General features: G+C 35.9%; 4 protein-coding genes and 1 long non-coding RNA gene across 5 annotated transcripts; 1 reads left to right on the top strand and 4 right to left on the bottom strand.

The window, feature by feature from the left end:
• Positions 1 to 744: 744 nt before the first annotated feature.
• LOC140149853 (late histone H2A.2.2-like) lies at positions 745 to 1,107 on the bottom strand. The gene has a single exon (XM_072171882.1). It carries the CDS (start codon positions 1,105 to 1,107, stop codon positions 745 to 747), a length of 363 nt encoding a protein of 120 aa, XP_072027983.1.
• Positions 1,108 to 2,558: 1,451 nt separating this feature from the next.
• Positions 2,559 to 2,870, bottom strand: LOC140149852 (histone H4). The gene has a single exon (XM_072171881.1). It carries the CDS (start codon positions 2,868 to 2,870, stop codon positions 2,559 to 2,561), a length of 312 nt encoding a protein of 103 aa, XP_072027982.1.
• Positions 2,871 to 4,995: 2,125 nt separating this feature from the next.
• On the bottom strand, positions 4,996 to 7,374 carry LOC140149851 (uncharacterized). The gene is made up of 3 exons (XR_011858753.1): positions 7,277 to 7,374; positions 6,066 to 6,131; positions 4,996 to 5,201 (listed from the first exon to the last, which is right to left on the bottom strand). It is a non-coding gene; the product is annotated as an uncharacterized lncRNA (long non-coding RNA).
• A 1,741-nt stretch (positions 7,375 to 9,115) lies between these two features.
• Positions 9,116 to 14,596, bottom strand: LOC140149564 (autocrine proliferation repressor protein A-like). The gene is made up of 9 exons (XM_072171643.1): positions 14,395 to 14,596; positions 13,600 to 13,714; positions 13,109 to 13,157; positions 12,723 to 12,851; positions 12,085 to 12,180; positions 11,009 to 11,098; positions 10,023 to 10,152; positions 9,417 to 9,534; positions 9,116 to 9,233 (listed from the first exon to the last, which is right to left on the bottom strand). Exons 1-9 carry the CDS (start codon positions 14,594 to 14,596, stop codon positions 9,116 to 9,118), a joined length of 1,047 nt encoding a protein of 348 aa, XP_072027744.1.
• A 5,452-nt stretch (positions 14,597 to 20,048) lies between these two features.
• LOC140149563 (uncharacterized) lies at positions 20,049 to 24,683 on the top strand. The gene is made up of 5 exons (XM_072171642.1): positions 20,049 to 21,234; positions 21,694 to 21,826; positions 22,381 to 22,521; positions 23,308 to 23,513; positions 24,375 to 24,683. Exons 1-5 carry the CDS (start codon positions 20,395 to 20,397, stop codon positions 24,681 to 24,683), a joined length of 1,629 nt encoding a protein of 542 aa, XP_072027743.1. The 5' UTR covers positions 20,049 to 20,394.
• Positions 24,684 to 24,710: the final 27 nt, after the last annotated feature.

The raw sequence follows: 24,710 nt of genomic DNA, 5'->3' as shown, positions 1-24,710 counted from the left end.
TTTTGAAAAGTAATGATGATATAGGTGTTTTGTTTCATTACCTCGCATAATTTTTGCTGACAAATCCTTTTGGAAAATTATATGGGTGGTTGAATTGAACCGATTGGTTTCTTTATTGATTTTATATTGGTTTGGTCAGAATAAATTTGAACGCCGATCTTCATACGCTCATGCTTTGTGACCGCTAAACTGTTATAATTGTTTTTATAAAAGTGGGTTTTATTCTATTTTTACCTGTACTATCAGCTTACACATCTGCTATACCTATACATTGCAAAGTTGAAATGAAATTGAAAGTTGAATTCACATACATCACACTGATGCTTTAGGGAGAAGGTTTGTTTCATATTGACAACCGTCCCATTTATTGATCAAACATTGGTCTTGAATATAGTCCCCATATCATAATTGATTTACAGCAGTTTTGGCGCTGGTATATAATGTGGCTGTAGTTCCATTACAATTTTGAACGTTAATTATTCCTTTATTATACAAACCCAGGCCATGTTTACGTTTGTAAAGGAAAAGAAATAATGTTTTCAGTTTATCATTACCCATTGGGATTGGCATTTTCTTTTTAAGGCTGTAATAGAGATATTTTAACATTTGTATTATATTTACCTTACATGTTAATTTAACCCTACTTTACAGACCCGATGATACAAATGACATAATCACATCTCTTTTTGGAATATTGGGTGGCTCTCAAAAGAGCCGTTGGGGTATGGCAAACTGCAAATCAGCTTATTTCTTCTTTGGCAGAAGTACAGCCTGGATGTTTGGCAGCACACCACCTTGGGCGATGGTCACACCTCCGAGAAGCTTGTTCAACTCTTCGTCGTTGCGGACAGCCAACTGCAAGTGGCGTGGGTTAATTCTGGTTTTCTTGTTGTCACGGGCAGCATTGCCAGCCAACTCAAGAATCTCAGCGGCCAAGTATTCCATGACGGCTGCAAGGTAGACTGGGGCACCAGCACCAACACGGTTGGCATAGTTGCCCTTCCTCAAGAAGCGGTGCACACGACCGACTGGGAATTGAAGTCCAGCGCGTGCTGAACGGCTCTTTGCCTTGGCCTTTGACTTTCCTCCTTTACCACGTCCAGACATGATGAATTGTTATTTTGTTCACTGCTGATACAAAATGAATGACCATACGATGGACCATGCCCTTAAATACATTTACGAAGGATGCAATTGATCAACATTCGTCAGTGTAAAATGACCAATCAGAAACAAACCTGTTTCAATGTTATTGAACACATTGGTATAATATTGATCTAAGAGCTACCGCCAGCCTAAGGTAAAAAGCACTATCATTGATTGTACCATGGGTTCTTTTAAAGTTCTCATTCTTTCATGTCTCCATATATTTGCATCTGTTAAATATAATTTATTCAAAGTTGGGATAAAAGATCTTAACTTTGCGAATAAAGAAACACTGCCCAAGAGTAATATCAAAATGAGCTAAAATATTCATGTCGATCAGGTTCCTATACATGTAGGACGGTTATTGTGGTTTTTTGCAATCAATATCAGCATTTATAAAAGGCTTTATTGAACATAATGTTGGTTCATTATTGATTACATTAGCGCCACATTTTGCACTCTAATGAAATGGCGGTCTTTTGAGACTATAAGTAGACATCTTTCTAAAGTCAGGCCGGAGAGAAACATGATCTAGCGCTGTTTGCACTATAAAGGAGATCCGAAGGCGTGATATAAGGGGATGTGCACAAATTTTCTCCGGAGGGGGGAAACGCAATAAACTTTCCTTTATATCATTAATTTTAACTCAAGTCTTGCAAGACCCACGACACGGCTATTATTAGCTTCATTGACTCATTCCTATTAGGTCACTGTTTGATATTAAGAAATGCACTGTTCTATTTAGTTAAATGGTTGAAAATATGGCTCAATTGCCTTAATGGTAACCACAATTATTAAGAGGTAAATTTATATATTACATTGCTCTTTATTGGTTAGAGGTAGAATGAAAATAACACACGTATAATTGAATAACGTTATTTTTTAATCATTATATTTTGGTGAAACTTAGACAAAAAAAAGACCGATTGTATTGAGCGACCATTGGTATTGACCTGTTCCCCATTATTGATCAAAAGATTAATTGCAGTGGCAAAACACGTTTATTTTATTTATACATGGTTCCTTATTTAGTTTTGTCTAAGTATTATAATACTCAATGAGCACAAATATGTTGAGAAGAAATATATATCACTTATAATACAGATACAAGATTGTTAATTGAGTCTGATACGTTGAGTCATTTGAATAACAACACAATATGAGGCGGATGTTTCTCAAACGAACGTGTGTGTTAAAATGATATTCTACTATTAAAATTAATGCGAATGAAGCCTTAACGGTCACCTGATGAAGAATTTATTTAGTTTATATAGTTTAAATATAGGCTGTATGATGCATTACTCGTAAGCAAAGGCAAATACCATGACATTACAGTCGATTCTCTTTTTAGAAGATAGGGTGGCTCTTAAAAGAGCCGGTTTTTGTTTAGTTGTTCGTTCAAAACAAACAATCTAACCGCCGAAGCCGTACAGAGTACGTCCCTGGCGTTTCAGAGCGTAGACTACGTCCATAGCAGTGACGGTCTTTCTCTTGGCGTGCTCGCAGTATGTAACGGCATCACGGATGACGTTCTCGAGGAACACCTTCAAGACACCACGGGTCTCTTCGTAGATGAGACCAGAGATGCGTTTGACACCACCACGGCGAGCCAAACGGCGGATGGCGGGCTTGGTAATACCCTGGATGTTATCACGCAACACCTTACGGTGACGCTTGGCGCCTCCCTTTCCGAGTCCTTTGCCTCCTTTACCACGTCCAGACATGATGCGTTCTTGTAATTTCAAGAAATGATGCCTATCGACAGAATGCTGCTACTTTTATTACCTCTTTGCGGACGTCGTAGGGAAATTATAGCTGACGTTGAGGGCAGAAGGTATGTTGCCAAGAAGCGCATACACTTATATGCTGAGACATTGATTTTTAAAGAGGTGTATTGATCATACTTCGGAAAACACTGTCGTTAACAATCATGAGTTTCCATGTGGAAAAGAACACCAACTTTAATAGTGCTGTATGATTGTTCCGTAGGACACAACTGATTTTCAGTCACGACTTCAAGATCCAGTTGCATTACTTTACTTCTATAACGATAAAAGCCATATTCTTACACCTAACAAGATACGTAAATATGAAGACTAAGCAGAAAGCTAGTGGTGAAGATTAAAATACCTAAAACTTCCAGTTTTTCATCCCAGCTACATACACTTTAAGTACATATCAGATTTAGATATTAGATTTATAAAGTTTACTTCGAGGAATGTTAAATGTCAAAAATGTTAATTTGTAATCATTCGCCATAAAATTTGTATTATATAGCGTATTTAAAACAATTCAAATTATTTGATATCATCAGGACATGCTCGTATTCATAATGCAATTTGGTTTTTCTGAAGTGCCCTCAGAGCCGCCCACAAAAATGTGAAATAGTGGGTCACTGAGCCCTTAAATATAATAAAGTTTATTGTATCTATACAATAAACAGATTTACCTCCTGTGAAACAGCTTTGCCCAGACCAGTGCTTAGTTACAGCTTTAAGGACCAGTAAGGGTAGGGTCTATTGTTTTTGGTAGCCAATGAGAAGGCATCAATAACATTCCAGCGCCGCCCAGTTTGTCACGGGAGGACTAGTTTGGTTCTTCAATTTGATGAAGAAAATTTTCCCCACCCACCACACCCAAAATTTTAGGTCATATCCCAGTATTCAATACCTTCGTGGGTAGTTTATTGGGAAGGCCCCTATATCCTACGGGGTAAAGAGGAATATAGAGCAAAAGTGGATTGCAATATGCGTTTTTAATGATAACTTCTGGGCATGGGCAAATTACCAGGACGAGATGGCTTTAGCTGTACAAGGGAGTGGATTCAATAAGTTCATATTAACTTCTCTTCTCTTGGAGATGGATTTAGGGGCTCTCTGTGAGAAGAGAAGTTGGGCCACACTTGTGTGTGGGAAAGGGCTCAGGGAATTCCCGGGAGAGCCCCGTATCTTACGGGTGATCGGGCACACTGTGTAGATGGGAACGGGCTCGGGAAGAGGACTGTGTATTTGTGGGGCAAGTTGGAGACTATCTATGTCAAAAACGATGGCGGTAAAAAAGGGACATGGCCACAAATTTAATCTAAAATCCAATTATATGAAAGTAATTTGATCACCATAGGTAAATGCATTAAGTGTTTACAAATAGTAATAATTTGTTGCTAATAAATCGGAGAAATAGTGCAAGAGAAGTTGAACGAAATTATGTAAAATATTCAGATTACTTTCCTGAATGTTCCCGGCTTCAGGAAAGTAGGATTAAGGTATATCCACTTTTCTAAGGAATTTATATTACAGGATTGACTCAATAAATATTTGTAAACTTTTCTTGAGAAGTTAGGCCACATTTGAAGCATTAGTACGGTACCTTTTTGGGTCCGTAGTTTACTGGGCAAGCTGAAGTTAAATCCAATTCTGGAATACAAATAAATGGAGATACTCCTAACGGATATGCCGCAAAACCTTTGAGTTAAACTTGTGCCTTATTTCATCTGGGGTTACACCATTCTAGACATTGGTCACAGAACTTAATTGTATACAGATATGGTAGATATGGATACTCCATAAAGTTGTTTATTATCTACAGCTTTTTGGGATGTCGTAGTTTTAAAAAAAAAAACCCCAAGGTAATGCAAAAAATAAGAAATCAAATCAGTTGATAAAAGTAAAAGTAGCTAAAAGTTCGGATCCATAATATAATGATTTTCATCACAAAGAAATATTTGTTTATTTAACTCATAGAAAGTTACTCTAATAATGTGCATAAAAGTAACAGCCTATAAGATACAAGATTAAGAACATCTTTTAATTATGTATTGAATATAGTCACTTTCATTTCACTTTTAACACCATCTTAGACGATTAATATACGGCAACTATCACTCGATATTGGATGTGTTCACATTATGAACGTTGTCAAATTCTTCTGATCCTCTAAATCAGGTCACCTATGCACTCGGCACCATAGCAATTTGGCGCTGCATAACTTCCATCAGGTGTAATGTTGGCTTCTGTTGTAAACTTTAGCTCACGACCATCGGGTCCTGAAAACGATGCCTGTGGAATACCAAGTACAAATAGAATATTAAGAAACTGCCTGATTTTTGTGTAAAAGACATCAATTTTAGTCATGATATACCATCTTGTGCAACTTTTGCGGATAAATGTTTTTTTTATAAATATTTTTTGATAAAATTTAATGACAATATTAATGACGATGAATAATGATTATATTTTCAGCGATGCACTTACGTGCTTATCGCAAGACACAATTAAGAACGCTTTAGTTAAATCATTAAGTATACTTAATTGAAAGAGCAGCGAACTTTAATAGACTAACAATAAATATACAATATAATATTGCTGAATAGACAAGTGACTTGTGACTTGACCCTTTGATTTGACATGTGACTTGATGACTTGTGACTTGACTTGCAACTTTTTCAAAATGACTTGACTTACTTGTGACATGGGCAAAAGGACTTGGACTTGACCGCATAAAATGACTTGTTACCATCTCTAACAAAATTAGGCTATACATGTAGACTCCTTGAACAAAACAATTCTATGAGTTTACGAAGGTTTTAGCCGAAAAAGGATGTGACATATCATTTAACCAAGCTATGGTTAAATCACGCTTCCTACATGGCAAATGTTACCAAGTGTCAAGATCTGAGAGCCAGTTGCCTCAGGCGAAGGTCACTTCCTGGAAAGCTGGACGGAACATTGTCACCTGGTGTAATTGATTCCCTATTTAGCTCCATCTGGATTGTATCAAATATTGCTGTTCATTTCAGGGTGGGGATAGACTTAGTAAAAGAAAAACCAAAGCTTTCAAGAAGAATTTGTGAACACGTTCATGGACCTGTACGGCTGCCTAATGTTGTCATTGTAATCCTGTCTTAGATTTAAGAGCTTTACCTCGATATAGAAAACTTCCCATAATTCATAGGGTCGCCTGAATTCAGCCCAATATTCTCCAGCGACCTGTCAAAGGTTAAGAAACAGAGTTTAGTTTTGAACAGACGTAGTTTGTATTAGGTCAGCAACTATTTTAAACTGTTGCGATTTGGTAGTTCACAGCATCTTGCGAATGGTAATGAGCTTTGGCAAAAACTGCATCGATCTTTTCATAGCGAGTGTGTAGAAGAATTCAAATATCACAGATATACTTTTGTAGGTCCTGTGGTTCTTGAGTTATGTTGTAAAGAGGTCTGAAACAACATTATTTTTGTAAAACGTACATAACTCATTCACAACAATAAATCAAGCAAGTTTTCAAAGTATAGGATTTGTAGTATGAACTTTTGCAAAACATCAAAGTGTTATATTTCAATAATATATTAACTAATGAAAATCGATATTTTGGCTGTTTCGACCAACAATACCGCGTCTACCCTTAAGTATGCTCACATTACTGACGCTGACGTTTAACTGATTGATTATCTATATAGTCGTAATCAACTGAATATAACCAGCGTTGTGTGTGTTTCTTGGAGCCGGAACATGACATAGATCAAACTCACAAAACGTCAGTCTAAACATTAACTATTTTGATTTTTATGCAGATTCCGTGAGCGTATCTGTATTGACGCAACATATTGCCCTCAACTAGGTAATACAAGACAATGAATTTTAGCTATTACCAATCTCTCTACAATGAGGTTAAAGGAGTATTTCATGATCCTAGCATCCTCTTTTTATGACATTTTTCAGTAGATATCCACGAAAAAAGCGTATTCCCAAAATTTCAGTTGATTCCGATTTTGCGTTTGCGAGTTATGCATGATTATAGACAATGTGGTATACCAGAACGAAATTCAAATTTCACGATATCTTTGCTAAACGAATTAATCTGCAAGAATTTTTTTGTACATAAACATTATTTAGCTAGAGGTTTCCAGTGATATAAAAATCTCAACTTTTTTTGAGAAAAGTGGGGGTTGGGGGGAATGATGCTGTGGATCACGAAATGCCCCTAAGGTTTCCTCAGGCTATGACATAATACATTGACGCGCATGCGTAATGCTCATCAACACAATACGGAATAAATCGTAGCATCAATAGCCCTACTTGAGCATGTTATGTAAGAATATTAGTAGTAATATTATTATTTCATTTGTGTTACTTACAGGGTTGCGCACAGGAAAGGATCGGTAGAAAGCTAGATGAGGAACGGGTGAAGAAGATCCTGGTTCGGAAGCCGCTAATAAACGCCAATCTCTCCTGCAGGAAATAAGTCGTTACAGTTTTTATGGTAGTCTTTTCATTCCTGAAACAATCTTTGGGGTACTGCGAGGAATTCTGTGTAGCCCTTTGTGCCTTATATTGCGAATTTCAAAACATTATTTGATATCAGAAGGACACTCCTCGTATTCAAAATGCAATTCGATATGCCTGATGTGCACTCAGGACCCACAAAAAATGATTGAAAACGTCGCTATCCGAGCCCTTAATAGAATAAATGGTAGACTTTTTCTTGAGTAATTATTTTCAAACATCCTGTAAAACGTTTGTGCTTTATTTCAATCAAGCTTGAGGAAGTGACAGCGACAAGTGCGGAAACTTCCATAGTAAAGACTTGCATAAGATGTAGGTCCAATTTAGAAGGGCCCCGCAGCGCTATAACTGACGTGGCAATGATGTCAGTTCGCATTTCATTTGGCGCAGCTTCAAATCGTTAGTGTTTAATTAAATCGCTGGCGTACAAATATACGCCCGTGAAAAGGCTGCCTTACACCTTAATTTATAGTGACTATAAGTGCCATGATCTGACCCACTTTGACCAAATGAAGACATGAAATTAAATTAACGTCCATGCATGCTTGGTAGCAAAGTTAAACTTTCTTTATCCCAATTTCCTTATGTTTGCATCATTGCCGACTTTGGTCCAATTTAACATGAATAATAAATTATACTCCTAACATTAGAATTGAATACCTACCTGCCATCACCCAAGCTATTGGAATGCCATACATTAATACTCGTTGGAGTGGTGTCCGTCTTAAGAATAATGACTGCGTGAGTAGCATTCTGTGGAAAATATGAAATATATTACTTCGTTGCCATTCTGAGAAAGGGGACTACAGTAAAACAATACATAAGTAAAACAAGTTATACATATAGCCACGAATTGTATATAAAAACAGTAAAGGCTTACCTCATATCGTTCCCAGCTCAATGTCGGCATTGTATGGTTCTGGAAAAATAACAAAAATGACAATTAACTAACAATTATTGTTAATAATTATTGATTTGAATGCATGCATTTTAATATAATTATTCGACAAAATTATATCGCTTTTATGAAGAAAACGAATATTCGGATATGTTTCTTGTGTAATGTTTACTAATGAAACGCTAAATCATTTAAATGAGCAGGAGTGAGAACATAATTCACGTTAGTTCGTTCCACAATACGTTGCTAGCGGTTGCTTGGTAGAGGCCAAAATACACAGTGCATCATGGGAACTCAATAATACGAATACAACCAACCGGGTAACACTAAATTCACGGTTATTCAAAATAGCAACGCAATATATATTACAAATCCTGCTGGTTTATTGGCAAGAAAATTCTTCGTTGAGCTGTTTTCAACACTATTATTTTCAAACTTGCGTGAAAATTCAATGGTGGCTAGTACGGCGATGTCGACCCTGAGGGTCACAAATTCTCTAGGTTTCTCTATCGGAAGTCAATTTGTGCCGAAATTCCTTCTCACAATACAATAAGCGTTTTGCATAACAATAGATACAGTTCGGAGGTTAATCCATCTCCTTTGTTGTGCAATACACATATTGCATTGTGGGAAGGAATTTCGGCACAAATTGACTCCGGTAGAGAAACCCTAAATCCGCGTATTGCATGTACACGGGGCAAATTAAGTTAAACATGGGACTAGGCTAACAACAAATTCTTCGTGATCTGGAATGATCTTGTGAAAAAGAAACGTCATCAGTAAGAAACAATCTTTAAGGGTAAGATCGATATTTTGTAGTCACCTCTAATACTGAAACAACAAAAGAAGCAATGCCGTTCCATATGTCCTCGCGATGTCCTATCAAGGCGTGCTCTGCGTTGGCAACAATTCTGAAAGGAAAGAACAATAGAACGCGGTTATATTACCGGTTCTATTAGGACACCGGCTGTTGGGTTTTGAAGTCATCTCTAAAAGCAAGTACTTAAACGTTATTTAGATTTTAAAAATATTTAATATGTCTGTGGTAAAAAGTATGGTCATAGTATTGATTGTTTTGTCTTTCAGAGACCTACCTCATATAAGTGGGTCCGATCATTTGGTCAAAATAGTAGTGGGAATCATCAACAAGAAAAAATTCGTCATTTGATGCTGTGATTATGTATTTAGGCATGGTTAAACGATCCTTGTATGCTGCAAATCAAAACAAAATAACATGTTTTATAATCAAGGAGTATTTCGTGATCCAAGCATCCTCTGTTTGTGATATTTTTCAATAGATATATACGATAAAAGTTTATCCCAAAAATTTCAGACAATGCTTTACCGTATTGATGGTTTGTCATTTGTCTTCAACGAATCAACGTTTCCACAAATCAACGCTATGTCGTCGATCGCTTTGTCTGGCGCCATCTAAATTTAATGTATCATCGTCGTGGACCAGACTGGTAGACTCGGAGGCGCGTATTATCTCAACCTTACGAGTATTGCGGTCTTATTGTAATTTCACTTTTCATCGATGTTTTATATCGTTATCAATACGTCCGAGATCTTAGTTTTTAATTTCACCAACATGTTCGAACTAGCGCGAAAATAAAGTTGCTGATTAGTCGGAATTTATGACACAATTTTTCTTGGATTAACTCTAAATAAAATTAATACGTTTTGTTTCAGTTACTTACCTAGGGGGTCAATTATATCTACGATTAATTGAGCATCAGGATTATCGAGTTGAGAAGTAATATCTTCTTCGTAATAAGGATTAAAAGCCCACGTCCAGCCTCCTAGACTACGGTAATGGTGACGAAGATTCTGGAAAACAATTATATAACCGTGAGTCACCCTACGATATTATGATAAAAATAATAGTCAAGTGTATCATAAAATACACGTACAGAGAATTGAAAATTGCGCAACTTTCCTTAAAAGTTGGCCTCCTCTTCAAAACAGCTCTTTTCAGAGCCACCCAAGAGATTATTCCTCAAGCGGCGGACACTCTTACCATCCATCCTGTTTGCGCCCGGTTTATGGTGGAAGTTTCATTGCCTCTGATATCCAATGCTTTACGTAGTCTTAGTGGGGAAATTGGTGATGCATTTGATTATTTCCAAACAGGTTGATGACCTTCTTTGCCAAAGCAGATTCTCCTCTTTAATCTTAATCAATAGCTCTCTTATGCTCTTGTTCTGTTACTCTGACTTGCAATGGTCATTTAGGAGATCAATGGCAATACATTTGTGACGTGGTATATCGAAAGGAGGTACTTTTGGGCAGGATCGTAAATGGAGAAATAGCAAAAAAATCTGTCCGGGGTGATTTTTTTCACAATTTGGTTTGTTGTGAATTTGTGATGTTAATAATGTTTAAAATATTATCTGATCAGACAGGAATATAACTGGCAACTTATATTTTTTCAGACATTTTTCAAGGTCATTCCTACTCTCAACATTGCCAATAATATTTTTAAATCTCAGTTTCCAATTTTATAATACCATAAATTACGAACTCAATATCTTGGTTTATGAATGTCCGATTTCATTGAGGAAAATGGCGTTGTGGATATGTAAAACACTCAAAATTGATAACCTGCCCAAAAGTGTCTTTTTTGATATGCCACGTCACATTTGAGACATTGTGGCAGTAGAGTGTGGTCGTTACTTTTCCTTACCTCGAGAGCGTTAAGTACATCAAGTACAATAGGTGCCATTGCAAATACACGTTTGTCTACCGCTCCCATCAACCAAGCTGTCCAACCACGCTAGCAATCAAAGAAATGGGGATATCAATCATTGATAAAAATAATGATAAAAAAACAAACAAAGATACTCTATAACTTTAAAGCCATATTATAACATTTCCATAAGAAATAGAATTGTATTTTTTGGTATAAAATATTAGTTTTCACTGTCAGATATGTCCTCTTTTAATTTGGACCCAAACAGACGAGACAATACAAAGAAAATCGCTATTTAATACCAGCGCATATGTGGCCAATGCGAGCCACTCATTCGAACGTGAGTCGTGTCGGTTCTCTTGATATGTCACGACTACCCGCACGCTATGTACGAACTGTGTTATGCACATCGTATAAGCGTTCGACTAATATTTCCAACGTAATAATAAACCGTCTTATTAAGACGGTTTATTCACAATCTCGGATTTTGGCAAAAATACAGCACCTCAAGTCTTGATTTTTGCAGGGTATGTTAGTTTACTAAAGTAGATAACAATCGTGTAAAAAACAGAATTTTGAAAAATATTGATGGCGTCCTCACCTTGGTCTGGGGCGGACATTTTAAAAATGAATTTAGAAGAGCAGCAACGACCTCACTTGCATTACATTCCAGATGTTAAATCTACATCATATGCAAAATTTGAGGAAATTCGCACGAGTCCGTTTTATTTTAGGGCCATTTGTCTATAACTGGTCTTTATATGTAGCCCTATGGAGAGAGTGCCCGTTGAGGGCGCTATAACCCCATTTTAGGAACAAAATGTGATTTAAAAAAACGGACTCGTGCGAATTTTCTAAAATTTTCAGAGTATGTAGTATGAACATGTAGAAATAAAATCAAGTAGTTGCCCTACCTGCTCTCCTCCGAAAAAATAAAAAGTCCTATACCTCAATGATAATGAAACCTAGGTGGATCCTCCTTAGTAAATGTTATAATATGGCTTTAACGTTCAAGTAAATTTTCATTTTTCTTAATACATTATTATGATAAGACTTTTTTTGCATCTTACTTTGGAGCCCCCACAAGGCGCGAACCTGGTAAGAGAGATCTCTGGTCTGATTTTATGAGCCCAATCTGCCATTGTATCCAATGCCCGAACGCCAGCCTGACAGTAAAACACGAGAAAATAAAGACAGTGAAGGTAAAGACATGCAAAGATAGTCAAATGAGTAATTCGTGATTATAGGACCTTCTTTTATGGTAGGCTATAGGTTTCAGTAGATATCCACGAATAACGCTTATTTTTAAAATGTCAGTTGATTCCGTTTTTGCGTTTACGAGCCATGCATGATTATGTGTATTACGAAAGGTTCAATAGGCCATTGCGTTGTAATTTCGTTCTGTTAACAGAACATAAGTTTGAAGATATTTTTGGCAAGCGAATGAATCTACAAGATTTTTTTGCGCAAAAACATTATGTAGCCAGAGGTTTCCGATATTTAGAAAAGATGGGAATGTTTGTTGAAGTGTCGGTATTTTATATATTTTTAGAGTTCCGTGGTCAGGAAAAGCTGCATCAGTGGTCTTTGAAAATTAAGAGTAAGACAGACAAAGAGACACATCCCCTCCCCCTCCAACAACACACCCCACCCCATCTGTCCCCACATCCCTACTAACACAGACCCCACACACTGTCCCACACAATACCTTTAACTTTGCCATAGGTAATAGCGCCAGATATTCTGGTTGGTTGGTTCCACCTTCAGTTGTTAAGAAATGATTCCATGTGTAAGCAATAATAGAGTCTTCACTCCGGGATTTGTTCTTGGGATCCTCCTATCATGTAAGATAAAACATAATAACATTTTGAAATCACAATTTAACATATACATGAATTAGCGCTCTAACTTGAAATAGTTTGCAAGAGAAATACACATTAAGTAGTATAGGAAAATGTTTCTTTTCAGAAAATTAGGGCTGTCAATTTTATTTTTTTAAGTATACATGGTATAGCGCCATCTCGAGTATTAAGTATTATATTTTTAAACCTTAAGCAAGATAGCGTTAACATGGTTTTAGTCTTATAATCTTACAGAGAAGACAATTGGCTGATTTGGTACTTGAAACAAACATCCAGTAACTCTGTAAATAAAGCAGATACAAATGTGGTCATCAGTGGTCAATGGCCACAACATTTTGGCACATCTTAATTCAATTTTTATTCTAAGAATTCTTTGTTTTATTATTTTTATAGTGTTCCATCACTAAAGTTCTTCTTGCTTCACTTCTGAGCGCCTTCGTTGTCTTTCTTTGTTCTCACTCTCACTGCTAGTAATGATCTCCCGCATACTGATAATACCGTTTAAGTTGTATATATGACATAATTTTAATCAAGATTACTACACTTACATGCCCACATCCACTGCGGCAGTTGACGCTAAGAGAATTTCTGCATTTTCCAGTGGATCAGGAGGACTATGAAAAGAAAATAATCAGATTAGTGAGCAGCGAACGCATCATGATTTAAACGAAGAACAATTCGTTGAATGGTTTCAAAAATGAACATGAATTGTTTAATACTTACGCGGCTTCGTTATTACTACCCGTAATGTAGAGTAAACCGACGTCAGAATACTTGATATTATCAGGAATCGTTATGGCTAGATAATGCCACCAAATTGAACGACTCACAAGGGTTTCTGTTAGAAAGATAAATGGAAAAGACGTGAAAATATACTCGATGGCTGCAATTTCAATTTTCTCCCCCAACATGCCAAAGTGCTGAATGCTTATCGGTTACTCAGACACTTGCGTCATCCTCTTTATATCTTTATATCTTTAATCTTTATCTAGCATTAAAATGGACAACACGGCAGATCACTACATCAGAGAACAAAAGCCCCATGTTAGATGCGGGAAGAAACCGGAGCGCCTGGTAGAAAACTTGCGAGAGCGATATGGACTGAAAACCAAATGCACGTCTGTGAACGACCAGCGCTCGAACCAGGAACCTCAGTGTTGCAAAGCGAGAACAGTGACTTCAAAAACAACATTTTGAAAGTATTTGACGACGGAAAAAATATTCAACGACGGAAACGTTAACAAAGTAGTCTCGCGTTGTGCCGCCTTTGTATTCAAAGCACCCGCTATGTAGAAGGTCACTTCGAAACTTATTATCTACAAGCTGTTATGGCAGCGCGGAGGTGGTCACGTGCGTATTTATAAAAGCGGGTTTATAACCGAAGTACACTGATAATTGAGTCAAAGTGACAAAACATATTTGCTCCTCTTTTCTCCAAAATCAAATGTACACACATTACAACACTCTTTAATATCCACACAGTCCAATACTTGTTATTGCAACCAATAATTATCTTACTATCAAGCCATGTCTGCGATGTCATATTCACAACATACGTTGTATATTGTCCATCAATACGTCGCGTATAATCTTCTAATATGGTATAGTCATAACTAGAATCCGCTGCATTGACATAATCATCTAATGCCGTTGACGAAACACCGGTGATTAAGAGACTAATTTCTAGGATGAAAGTCGAATACCAAAAGTAACTGCCCATGTTGATCATTACTATTATAATACCATCAATACCAGTAAATCAGAATTTTTGTAACGATTTTATTAATCAAAATATACAGCTACTGAAGGTGGGTGGGCCCCTGAATGACTGGTGATCAAAGTATCAAAGTTTCTTGTCCTTTTTAATAAACTTTTAAAATCATATGATCGTCACACTTTGGACGATCAGATAAGATATAATCACTATAGTTTTAATAATATTAAGCATATCTGTTTTCATACAAATGCAGTATCATTTGATTTTACGAATCAATTAATTAAATATAATTATTATCATAAGATACTTTCGACAATCTTGTCAGTTTTGTTCTTTACTAAAGCGTTCTTTTTATTAACATTCCATGCTTAAGGGTAGACAAGGTATTGTTGGTCGAAGCAGCCAATTTTTTTTCCATTAAGGACCGTTCACAAACACTTGTTGGGGGGGCTGATGCAAAAAAATTCGGCCTCCCCTTTTCCCAGGAAAATTTTTTCAGGCCCCCCCCCTTAGGAGGGTCAAAACTTTTAAGGGCCCCCTTTTGCATCAGGCCCCCTAACAAGTGTTTGTGAACGGTCCCTATATGTAAATCAATATATTATTGAAAAATAACACTTTGATGTTTTGCAAAAGTTCATTCTACAAACCACATACTTTGAAACCTTGCTTTATAATGAGTTATGTACGTTTATGTAAGTGTTGCAGGTGTTTCAGACCTCCTACAACATAACTCAAGAACCACAGGACCTACAAAAGTATATTTGTGATATTTGAATTATTTTACACACTCGCTATGAAATGAGCAATGCGATTTTTGCCAAAGTTGACTACCATTCGCAAGATGCTGTGAACTACCAAATCGCAACACTTTAAAATAGTGTCAAACTTTAACTGAAGCGGATATCATTCACCTGTATCAAAATGACAATATTTACAATATTTACACGATAAGGATAATCTATACTAATTTTCAATGTGACCTTCCCCGGGAACCTTTCAAACGGAACGTCTAGAACTGAAACACGTGATATTACGTGAGACCATGCATAGTTGACTGAGACCAATAAAATGATTCCAATCGAACGGACTCTTTCAGGTTAATTAAGTGAAAATCAAAAAGATTATTGGTGTCATAATGAAGTTGTTTCTTATCACCGCGATCCTGTTGGTGAGTCACAAGTTTAACAGAACTAACATACTGCTCATTATTAGAGCGCCGCCACAGGTACTGTTTGTTAAAATTGGCTCCTTCTGAGAGCTACAATTTGCATTCACAAAAGAACAGCACAACCAGCTGAACTGACCACTTCAACTAATTGAATGGACCCACTTGACTGACCAGTTCTGACTCCGCCCACTGATCTGATCTTATAAAAACATATGGTAGAAAGTTTGTTATTGGCTATTTGGGTACATTCACTAATGCAATTGTTTTAGGAAATTGACGAATGACAGAGCTTGTTTCATAACATGTTTGGCTAGAGGAGACCTTGCTCCAGTCCAGCGAATGTTTTTGAAGACCGTGGAGTCCTGTACAGGAAAATGGCAGACCGCTGAAGTTTTGGCTGGTAAGTAACATGCAAATAAACTGTATATTTCTTTTTTTTTTTTGTAAATTTATGAAATTATACATATTCACTAGACTTCTGTAATTATTTAGGAGTAAAATGATACCATACATGTGAAAATTGGTTCAGTAGTTTTTTCAATATAAGTTCATTAGAAATGTCATGTCGAGTCCATGTTGGAAAAGTTTTGCATAGCAACGTATGTTTCTGTACACAGTTTGTTACCAAGCTTTTAAGCTTACTGAAATAATACACTTATTTTGCGTGGAGTTAAGAAAAACAAGTATTTATACATTCAATGTTATCATTTTAATTCATTACATTGTGTTTAATTAATACTGAAGCACACAGATACGATAAAAATATGAAGTTTTTTCATGTCAGTGACAGTGTGTTTATGCCCTGTGCCAGTGTGTTGACCAATTTAGTACATCCACTGTATTGATTGATTTATGTATGATTTCCTGTGTGGCACTGATGCATAATGGTACACATGGACAGACACAGTTGGATCTGTATTGATTATTAGTCTAGGGATTTCTTGTATGGTAATTTTGGTCAATGACTCCATCAATATTATTATAAATAAATATAATCATTTCAGTGTGATAAGGCCCTTCGCACTTGATTATTAGTTTCCTGTTTACCGCCCGCGTCCAAAATTGAAAATCTCAAAAAATTAATTATTTTATTTTTATTTCTAATTTTCTGCTTTAAAATAACTTTCAACTACTTCTACTTGCCATTTTCTGACTTTAATAATATCAACAATAATGATGAATAAACAAGGAGTACAACTCCACCTTCACTTATTTATAAAATCAAATATTGTTGTAAAATGCCCGCTCTAGTCAAAACGAATCAATAGTTGCTTGTAATAGTTCAAAATAAATAAAGAAAATGAAACTGAAAGATAATTAATAATTAAAAGTCACCGCGTCCCTTTTTCAAAATCTTTAACAGGAAACTAATAATCAAGTGTGAAGGGCCTTAAATACTATGTTCATGCAAAGTCACATAAATTTGATGCTTTGATCAGTTTGATGCTAAGAGATGCCACTCTTATAGATAGAATTAGTTTGAAATGATCGATGTCGTTCAGGGCAAATTGAAGCAAATGACAAGTGCTTCAAAAGGCATGCGACATTAAAATAGTTGTCATTCTATCTGTGAATAAGAGTGTTGTCCCATTGTAATGTAATGTAAGTTATAAATAGAGTATGTAGTTATTTATTCTAGGCATGGGAACGTTTGACGCATATTTACCATCAAACGCATGTCGCACGCATGATCTGTTAAGCGTTTAGCAATTGCGTTCGCCTGTAACACGGAAGTCATTTTTAACTTTCAATTTTTCAAGTTCTTCAATCATGCTAATCGACAGTGATGAAAGTAACAAAATCTGAAAAAAATTGTTTGATTAGCGTAAACAAACGGACCCTAAAAATAGACCAGAGTCCAGACCCTAGACTTTTTTTCATAAATTTTTGCACAAAAATAATTTCTTTTTTAAAATTCCAATTTACGCAATTTACTGCTTAAAATGTGTGTTAAAAATGAACAACCGAACTACATATTTTTTACGCTAATCAAACAATTTATGTAGGCCTTATTTCCAATGCATGCTTATCGCTTTTCTGACAATCGAGTCACAATAATCATCAAAGACTTGGAACAAGTCTAAGCACTTAAAATCTTGAGTATTTGACAAAATTGTGCTCAAATTTCACTTTTTTTATATTACTATAATTAAATAATTGATTAGAAAAATGAAACATGTCTTTTCCCAGAATTAGAATGCATTTAACTGAAATTAGTCTTAGTACAAGTCTTGGGCTTGATTGTCACTCACAGCTTTTAAAAGAAAAACACCATGTAAAAACTCATGTTTTTGGCCCTTCGGCCTAAAAAAAAATAGTTTGATTGGCGTAAACAGACCGACCCTAAAAATAGGCCAGAGTTCAGACCCTATAGACTTTTTTTCGTAAAATTTTTGCAAAAAAATATAAAAAATTTTTTACAAAATTTCCAATTTACATAATTTACAGCTTAAAATGTGTGTTAAAAATGCTGACTGAACTACATATTTTTTTACGCCAATCAAACAATTTATTTAGGCCTTATTTCCAATGCATACTTATATAACATGCATTTTTGACATGTTTTCTGACAATCAAGTCACAAAAATCAAAGAATTGGAACGAGTCTAAGCACTCAAAATCTTGAGTATTTGACAAAATTTTGCTCAAATTTCACTTTTTTTTTTACTATAATTAAATGATTGATTTTTAAAATGAAACATATCTTTTCCCAGAATTAGAATGCATAAACTGAAATTAGTCTTAGTACAAGTCCTTGGGCTTGATTGTCACTCACAGCTTTTAAAAGAAAAACACCATAAAAACTCATGTTTTTGGCCCTTAGGCCTAAAAAAAATTGTTTGATTGGCGTAAACAGACGGACCCTAAAAATAGGCCAGAGTTCAGCACAAAAATATATAAATTTTTTACAAAAATTCCAATTTGGGCAATTTACAGCTTAAAATGTGTGTTTAAAATGCCGACCGAATTACATGTTTTTTTATGCCAATCAAACAATTTATTTAGGCCTTATTTCCAATGCATGCTTAGATTTAGATAACATGCATTTTTGGCATGTTTTCTGACAATCGAGTCACAAAGACTTGGAGCGAGTCTAAGCACTCAAAATCTTGAGTATTTGACAAAATTTTGCTCAAATTTCACTTTTTTTGTTACCGGTACCATACTATAATTAAATGATTGATTTTTAAAATGAAACATGTCTTTTCCCAGAATTAGAATGCATAAACCCCGGGGCATAAACTGAAATTAGTCTTAGTACAAGTCCTTGGGCTTGATTGTCACAGCATATGTGTAGGCCTTCTGCGTTTTGTTACCTGTGCCCAATTTTCTGTACACATGTATTTCTATCTCTAACACATTTTCTATAATTTGTTGATCTGTTTTCAGATTTGCTGTTGTCTACAATTCTACGTTTATTTGCATGAACTGGCTAGGGCGAACTGGTCAAATCGCCTCATCACAACATTGGTCATAGACATGTTTTAGACAAGAGTTGGTTCCAAGTGACTCATTAATTTAAGCTATAAATTAATTGAATTAATATTGGGCTTTTAAACCGATCATACATTGTGTTGTGTGTATACCCAAAAAAAAATGCAATTCTGTTGCATTATATTTTGTACATTGTGAATTGATTGAACATGTCAGTCTAAAGTAACTTGCTCTTGTGTATTAAAGCAAGACAAGCTAGGATACAACATACATGTACATGTAGCCTTAACTGCTTTTGAAATTGTTGTTTTACAAATACATAATTCTTTTTTGTAAATAATTGATGTTGAACTGAAAATTGAAAAGTTACTGTTACTGAATCGTGCAACTTTCCTGAAAAAGTCTTGAAGTTTGGTACAGTATATTTTTTTTAAAAACCTGCGGTTTCACATGCAATAATTCAATTGGCAATATGTGGTAAATAATACAAATTGGCTCAACTATTGAATTGGTTCATGTCATTCCTTCCTCTGTTGGCTGGTGCATTTACATGTAGTTTATCTTGAATCTAAAATGTAGTACAAAGTCATGCAATAATTGTAATTAATTGCTAAAGGAGAGTGATGTACATGTATTAATTTTGTATTATATATTTTTGTAATGGGCAGTGCAAGTTGATTCAAGGAAATTTTGTCCTGAAATTATTTGGTTATTATTTTGATATAGGGAATTTCATTTGTTGCAAGTTATAAACATTGTAGTTCCATTCATTTCTAAGGCGTGTTTTAGAAACAAATTTACAATGTAACCTGTCTCATTTTTTTTGCTGCACTTCAGTACCGTACTCTATATATCAACATAAAACCATAGTTAAACATTATCAAATCACTTGCATGCCTTGAAATTTTTGTAATTGCTAATGTATCATCACCATGGCTCAAAGCATCAGAGGTATGTATTCGAAAGGTACTAGTGGTCAGCACAAGCCATATTTTAAAATTCATGTAAGAAGCGTAAGCGTTCTCTGAAACTTGAAGTCAATGATGATGTTATATTTAAGGCTAAGTCAGGGGATGTTGGTAAACACAGTTTTTATGTGGGTCGGGTCAGTAGGAAGATAGATAATTTCAATTGTGTTGTTACATCAGATGTGCAAGATGGGAGGGTATACACAATATCGTGGCAAGAAAATCCACAGATGGTCAAAGACTTGGTATTAAAACCAGTAGATTTGGTAAAGGGTACAACTGTCCTTGTGTCATGGAAAGTTGTAACAGGGTTTGTCGAAGTGATACCGGCACAGGTGGTTGAGGTTGTGGACACCAGTTATTTGTGGGTGAAACCAGATGACAGTCACTCAACAGGGTGTGTGCGAGTGCACATTGACAATATATGCAAGACAACACATGACAACCAAATTTTGAACCAGGATGTGGACTCAATCACAGTCAGCCATGAAGATGTTAACATCATCAGGCTAATGCTTAGTGCAACACAGAGCGAACTAAATGCTATAACATCGACATATCACAATGTACTTGCAGAACTCAAACAAGAAAGCAACAACAACAGTGATCTAAAGTGTCAGATGTCAGAACTGCAACAGTTGTATGATGACTCGCTGAATACTGTAAAAGAGTACAAACAACAATTGTTGGACTCTGTAAACACAAGTCAAGAACAATCCACACTGCAAGACATCATCCTTCGTCATACGAAGGACCTGGAGGAGAAGCAAACTGAAATTCTCAGATTGGACGCCACAATTCAAATACTCCGTGAAGAAAATAAACGGCAAGAAGAAGAAATTAGAAACCTCCACCAGGACAATTGCAGGCTCCAAGAAATCCTGAAGGAGAGGAACATTAAATATGAACAAAGACCTGCTGGTGGAGACAATGTTGTGAGGGTGCGGAAGATTGGGACTACCAGCAAAAGGCCTGAAAGTTTCTACCCACTGTCAATCCCAAATGCAAACAGTTCCAGCAGTACAGCAGGCAGAATGACACTCAAGAGACGAGCAGAGCAGTTGAATCAGGTAAGATTAAATATGTTTTGCAAAAGAGACCTATATTTTTTGTTCAAAATGTTATCCATCGCTGCCAGTGTACATTGTACGGCCTGTCACATTCCGGATTTACAAAGTAAACTCAAAACAAGCCATTTATCGATATGTTTTATTTGTTATGTTGACAGTCTGTTTGGGACATTGTGACTTAAGTTACTGTATGACGATTGACGAATTAAAAATGTTCATGCACATCCCTCTGGATACATGCATGTAATGTTCAGACTTCAGACATTTTAAGTTGGAAATTTGAATCTTGAAAAATCTTATTTGATGGCTCGATCCTCCTGGTCCATGGGAATTTGATCTCAAAATGTTGGATAGTTGAGTGTCTGTGTTAAGAAAGCAATGTAATCTTTGTGGAATCATGTACATGTAGGATTTGCTATTTTAAAACCTGTATTTGGTTATTTGTTTTCCCCTTTTCAGGTCCTGCACATCATTTCTGCACGTAAGGATCCCTCCCAAGCTGATATTGTCCAAACACTTGCCCAATTTTTGCGCCAATATCCTGACATTGCCCTACCTGCCTGTAAGACTGCTAGGATAAGTTTCCAGACTGGTGAGTAAAAATAATTAAATAAAAATAAAAGCTGATGTGATCCAAACACTTGCAACTTTTTTACATCAGTCATCCTGACATTGTCATCCCAGCGTGCAAGACAGCCCAAATAAGTTGATTTTATATGGAATAAAAACTATGTTAATTAATATACTTCATCAACACACACTGTATATGTACAGTCAGTACTTGCGTGAATATTCTTTGGCTGGCCATACATGCATGTTGATGCAATAAACTTTATTGAATCTGGTATTGAATAAACACGATTGAGTTCAGTCAAATACATCAAGTCTTTTTATGAGATCTAATTAAACTGGTCATTAATAATAAGGACACATATGATATTGCAAATAGTAATAAACAGATTTGTATTACTGTACTCAATACTCATACCATACAATTTCAGTACTTGTTCCCATACTCATGGCATAGGACCCGTTCAAATGATACTCATGATGGGTCCCAATTCAAGTCACAATAAATATGAATTGAAGAAATACAAGCATGTGTCTGTAACATTCTACCATTCTTGTTTCTTTTACGTTTATCAGATATAAGTCCAAAAGATGCTGTGGACCTAAAGGTTCTGTTACGCTTGCCAATGAGCAGGATGAGAGATCTAAGAAGATATCTAAGCAGATTAAAGATCCGTCTTTTGCCGTCAGATCGTCATCTGTACAAGGAAATGTCTGGTAAGTAAAAGTGTAAATTAATTCTATTATGAATGCATACTTATTTTCTTTTCGGCAATTATTTTGCTTCACAGTATGTTTTCTAGGTTGGGAAAATAGAAAAAAAAGTAACTCCTCAATCTGTTAATGACTCCACATTGGAACTGGAACTAAGAAAGTCTTGCTGTGGTCTTGGTATACATATATATTTCCATGGTTTAAGGCATGCACATGGTAACAGTAGTTTTATTTACAAAAATAAAAACTTTAACAAAAATTTGATAAAGTTTTATTTATTAAAATTAAAAGTTTATTTCTTCAAACTCACACATGTAGTATACAGTGGCATATCTAGATTTGCATGTTGGTGCTACTCCAATTGATGTGGTCCCTCAATCAGGCTATTGTTGCGCTGTGTGGCCATCCGATGGCTCAAGCTACGCTTCTGAGTATATAACAGTATATTAGGCATACCCATCCTGTTTATTTCAACAGTTATATCCAATCAATGAAAATCTGAAGTGTAAATGTACATTGTAAATTTGAAAACATTATGTGACATGATTTGCTCGATGGGCGCCATCCCAAAGGAGGCATTTTTGAAAATTAAAAGTTGTCTATTTTCTTATGTATTTTATTGTTTCTTTACTTTCTTACTCCATATTTTTGCCTTTATCTCAATTTCAAATTCAAATTTGTCGCCTTTGTCCCTCATGGACCAGATCGTGTCACATATGTATATGTCTGTATTCTGGTATGATGATGGTGATAATAAAAAATAACATCACTTTTTTATGTATTATGTAGGTCGCCAGTACATGGGAGAAGAGTCAGTTGAAGTTGGTATCATCAACCTGCAGAAGACGGGACAATCTCTAGCTGATACACCAGTGGCATACTTCAGGGTAAAGTGCTTGAAAGACTACATTGCCAGCCACATAGAGAAACAACTGGATATGAACAACACATGGCATGATGACAATTTCAACCAAGAATTATGGCTTAAGATTGGGGTATGTGCTATTTGTATTGCAAAATTGAGAAGGTAGAATCTTTCACATTGTATTGGATTTTTCACTCACTGCTTAAAGGGAGTAACCCTATTGGTTTAGGATTATGGAATGTCTTCAAAATTACATACAATGTCAAATATTGATCTCTATGCATCTATGTAAAAAAACCGAGAACATTTCAGCATCAATGTGAATGAATTAGCAAGCCAAAACGGTGGTACGTGTGACTTGCATTGTGGTCCTGCATCATGTTTATAGTGATACATGCAAATGTATGCCATATTCTCGGACCGTATTAAACTTCATTCAAGAAGAAACAGCGATTTGATGCCAATATATAGTTCACTTACTTGTTATAGAAAGTGTGCACATAGCATTTATTGCTGCATGTAATCATAAAGGAGTATTAGTCTTGGTATGTAGCAGTTTCGCTAAAATGGGTCGACTACAAATTGAGTGTTTTCTTCGGAAATACATCCAGTAGGAAAGTCAAGTTTCAGAATGGTAATGTGAAAAATGTGATCGATGTAATATGATGCCAAAATCTCATCAACAATGAGGTAAACTGGGGGGATGATGGTGTCGATCAGATCACATGCCTTTAAAAGCCCATGTTCTATATCCCAAGCATTATTCTCACTTTTCACCATCAAATTGGACATTTTTGTATCAGTGGAAACCCTTATTCTTTGTATGGATTTTACAAGCCAAAATGTAGCATAGTATTAACCCATTTTAATTTTTTCTCAGTTTTCAACAGGGCTTTAAAATGACCATTTGCCATTTATTATAATTATTAGTACATGTGATGTAAGTACATGTAAATAATGTTATCTCTCTCTCTCTCTTCTCTTTCTTCAGGGTGATAAAGGTGGCACAACAACTAAGATGGCTTTCCAGCTGGTCAACCAAAATGCCCCAAATTCGTCAGCTTCCACCAATATCATCTCCATGTTTGAAGCGACAGACACATACATCAACTTGAAAGAGGTGTTCAGCAATTTAAGTGAACAAATTTCTGAATTGATGAAAGTGAAACAATTAGAGTTGGTGGGAAGATGTACCCGCTACTGGTGTTCTACTTTGGGGACACCGAATTTTTATGCAAAGTGTTTGGACACATGGGTGCTTCTTCAAGCTACCCTTGCCTATGGTGCCATGTTCAGTTAAAACAGTTACGTCATCCCAATGGGAAAG

This window comes from Amphiura filiformis, chromosome 4 (assembly GCF_039555335.1).
Source record: "Amphiura filiformis chromosome 4, Afil_fr2py, whole genome shotgun sequence".
Classification (NCBI taxonomy): Eukaryota; Metazoa; Echinodermata; class Ophiuroidea; order Amphilepidida; family Amphiuridae; genus Amphiura; species Amphiura filiformis.
This window is presented reverse-complemented; position numbering and strand designations above follow the sequence as displayed.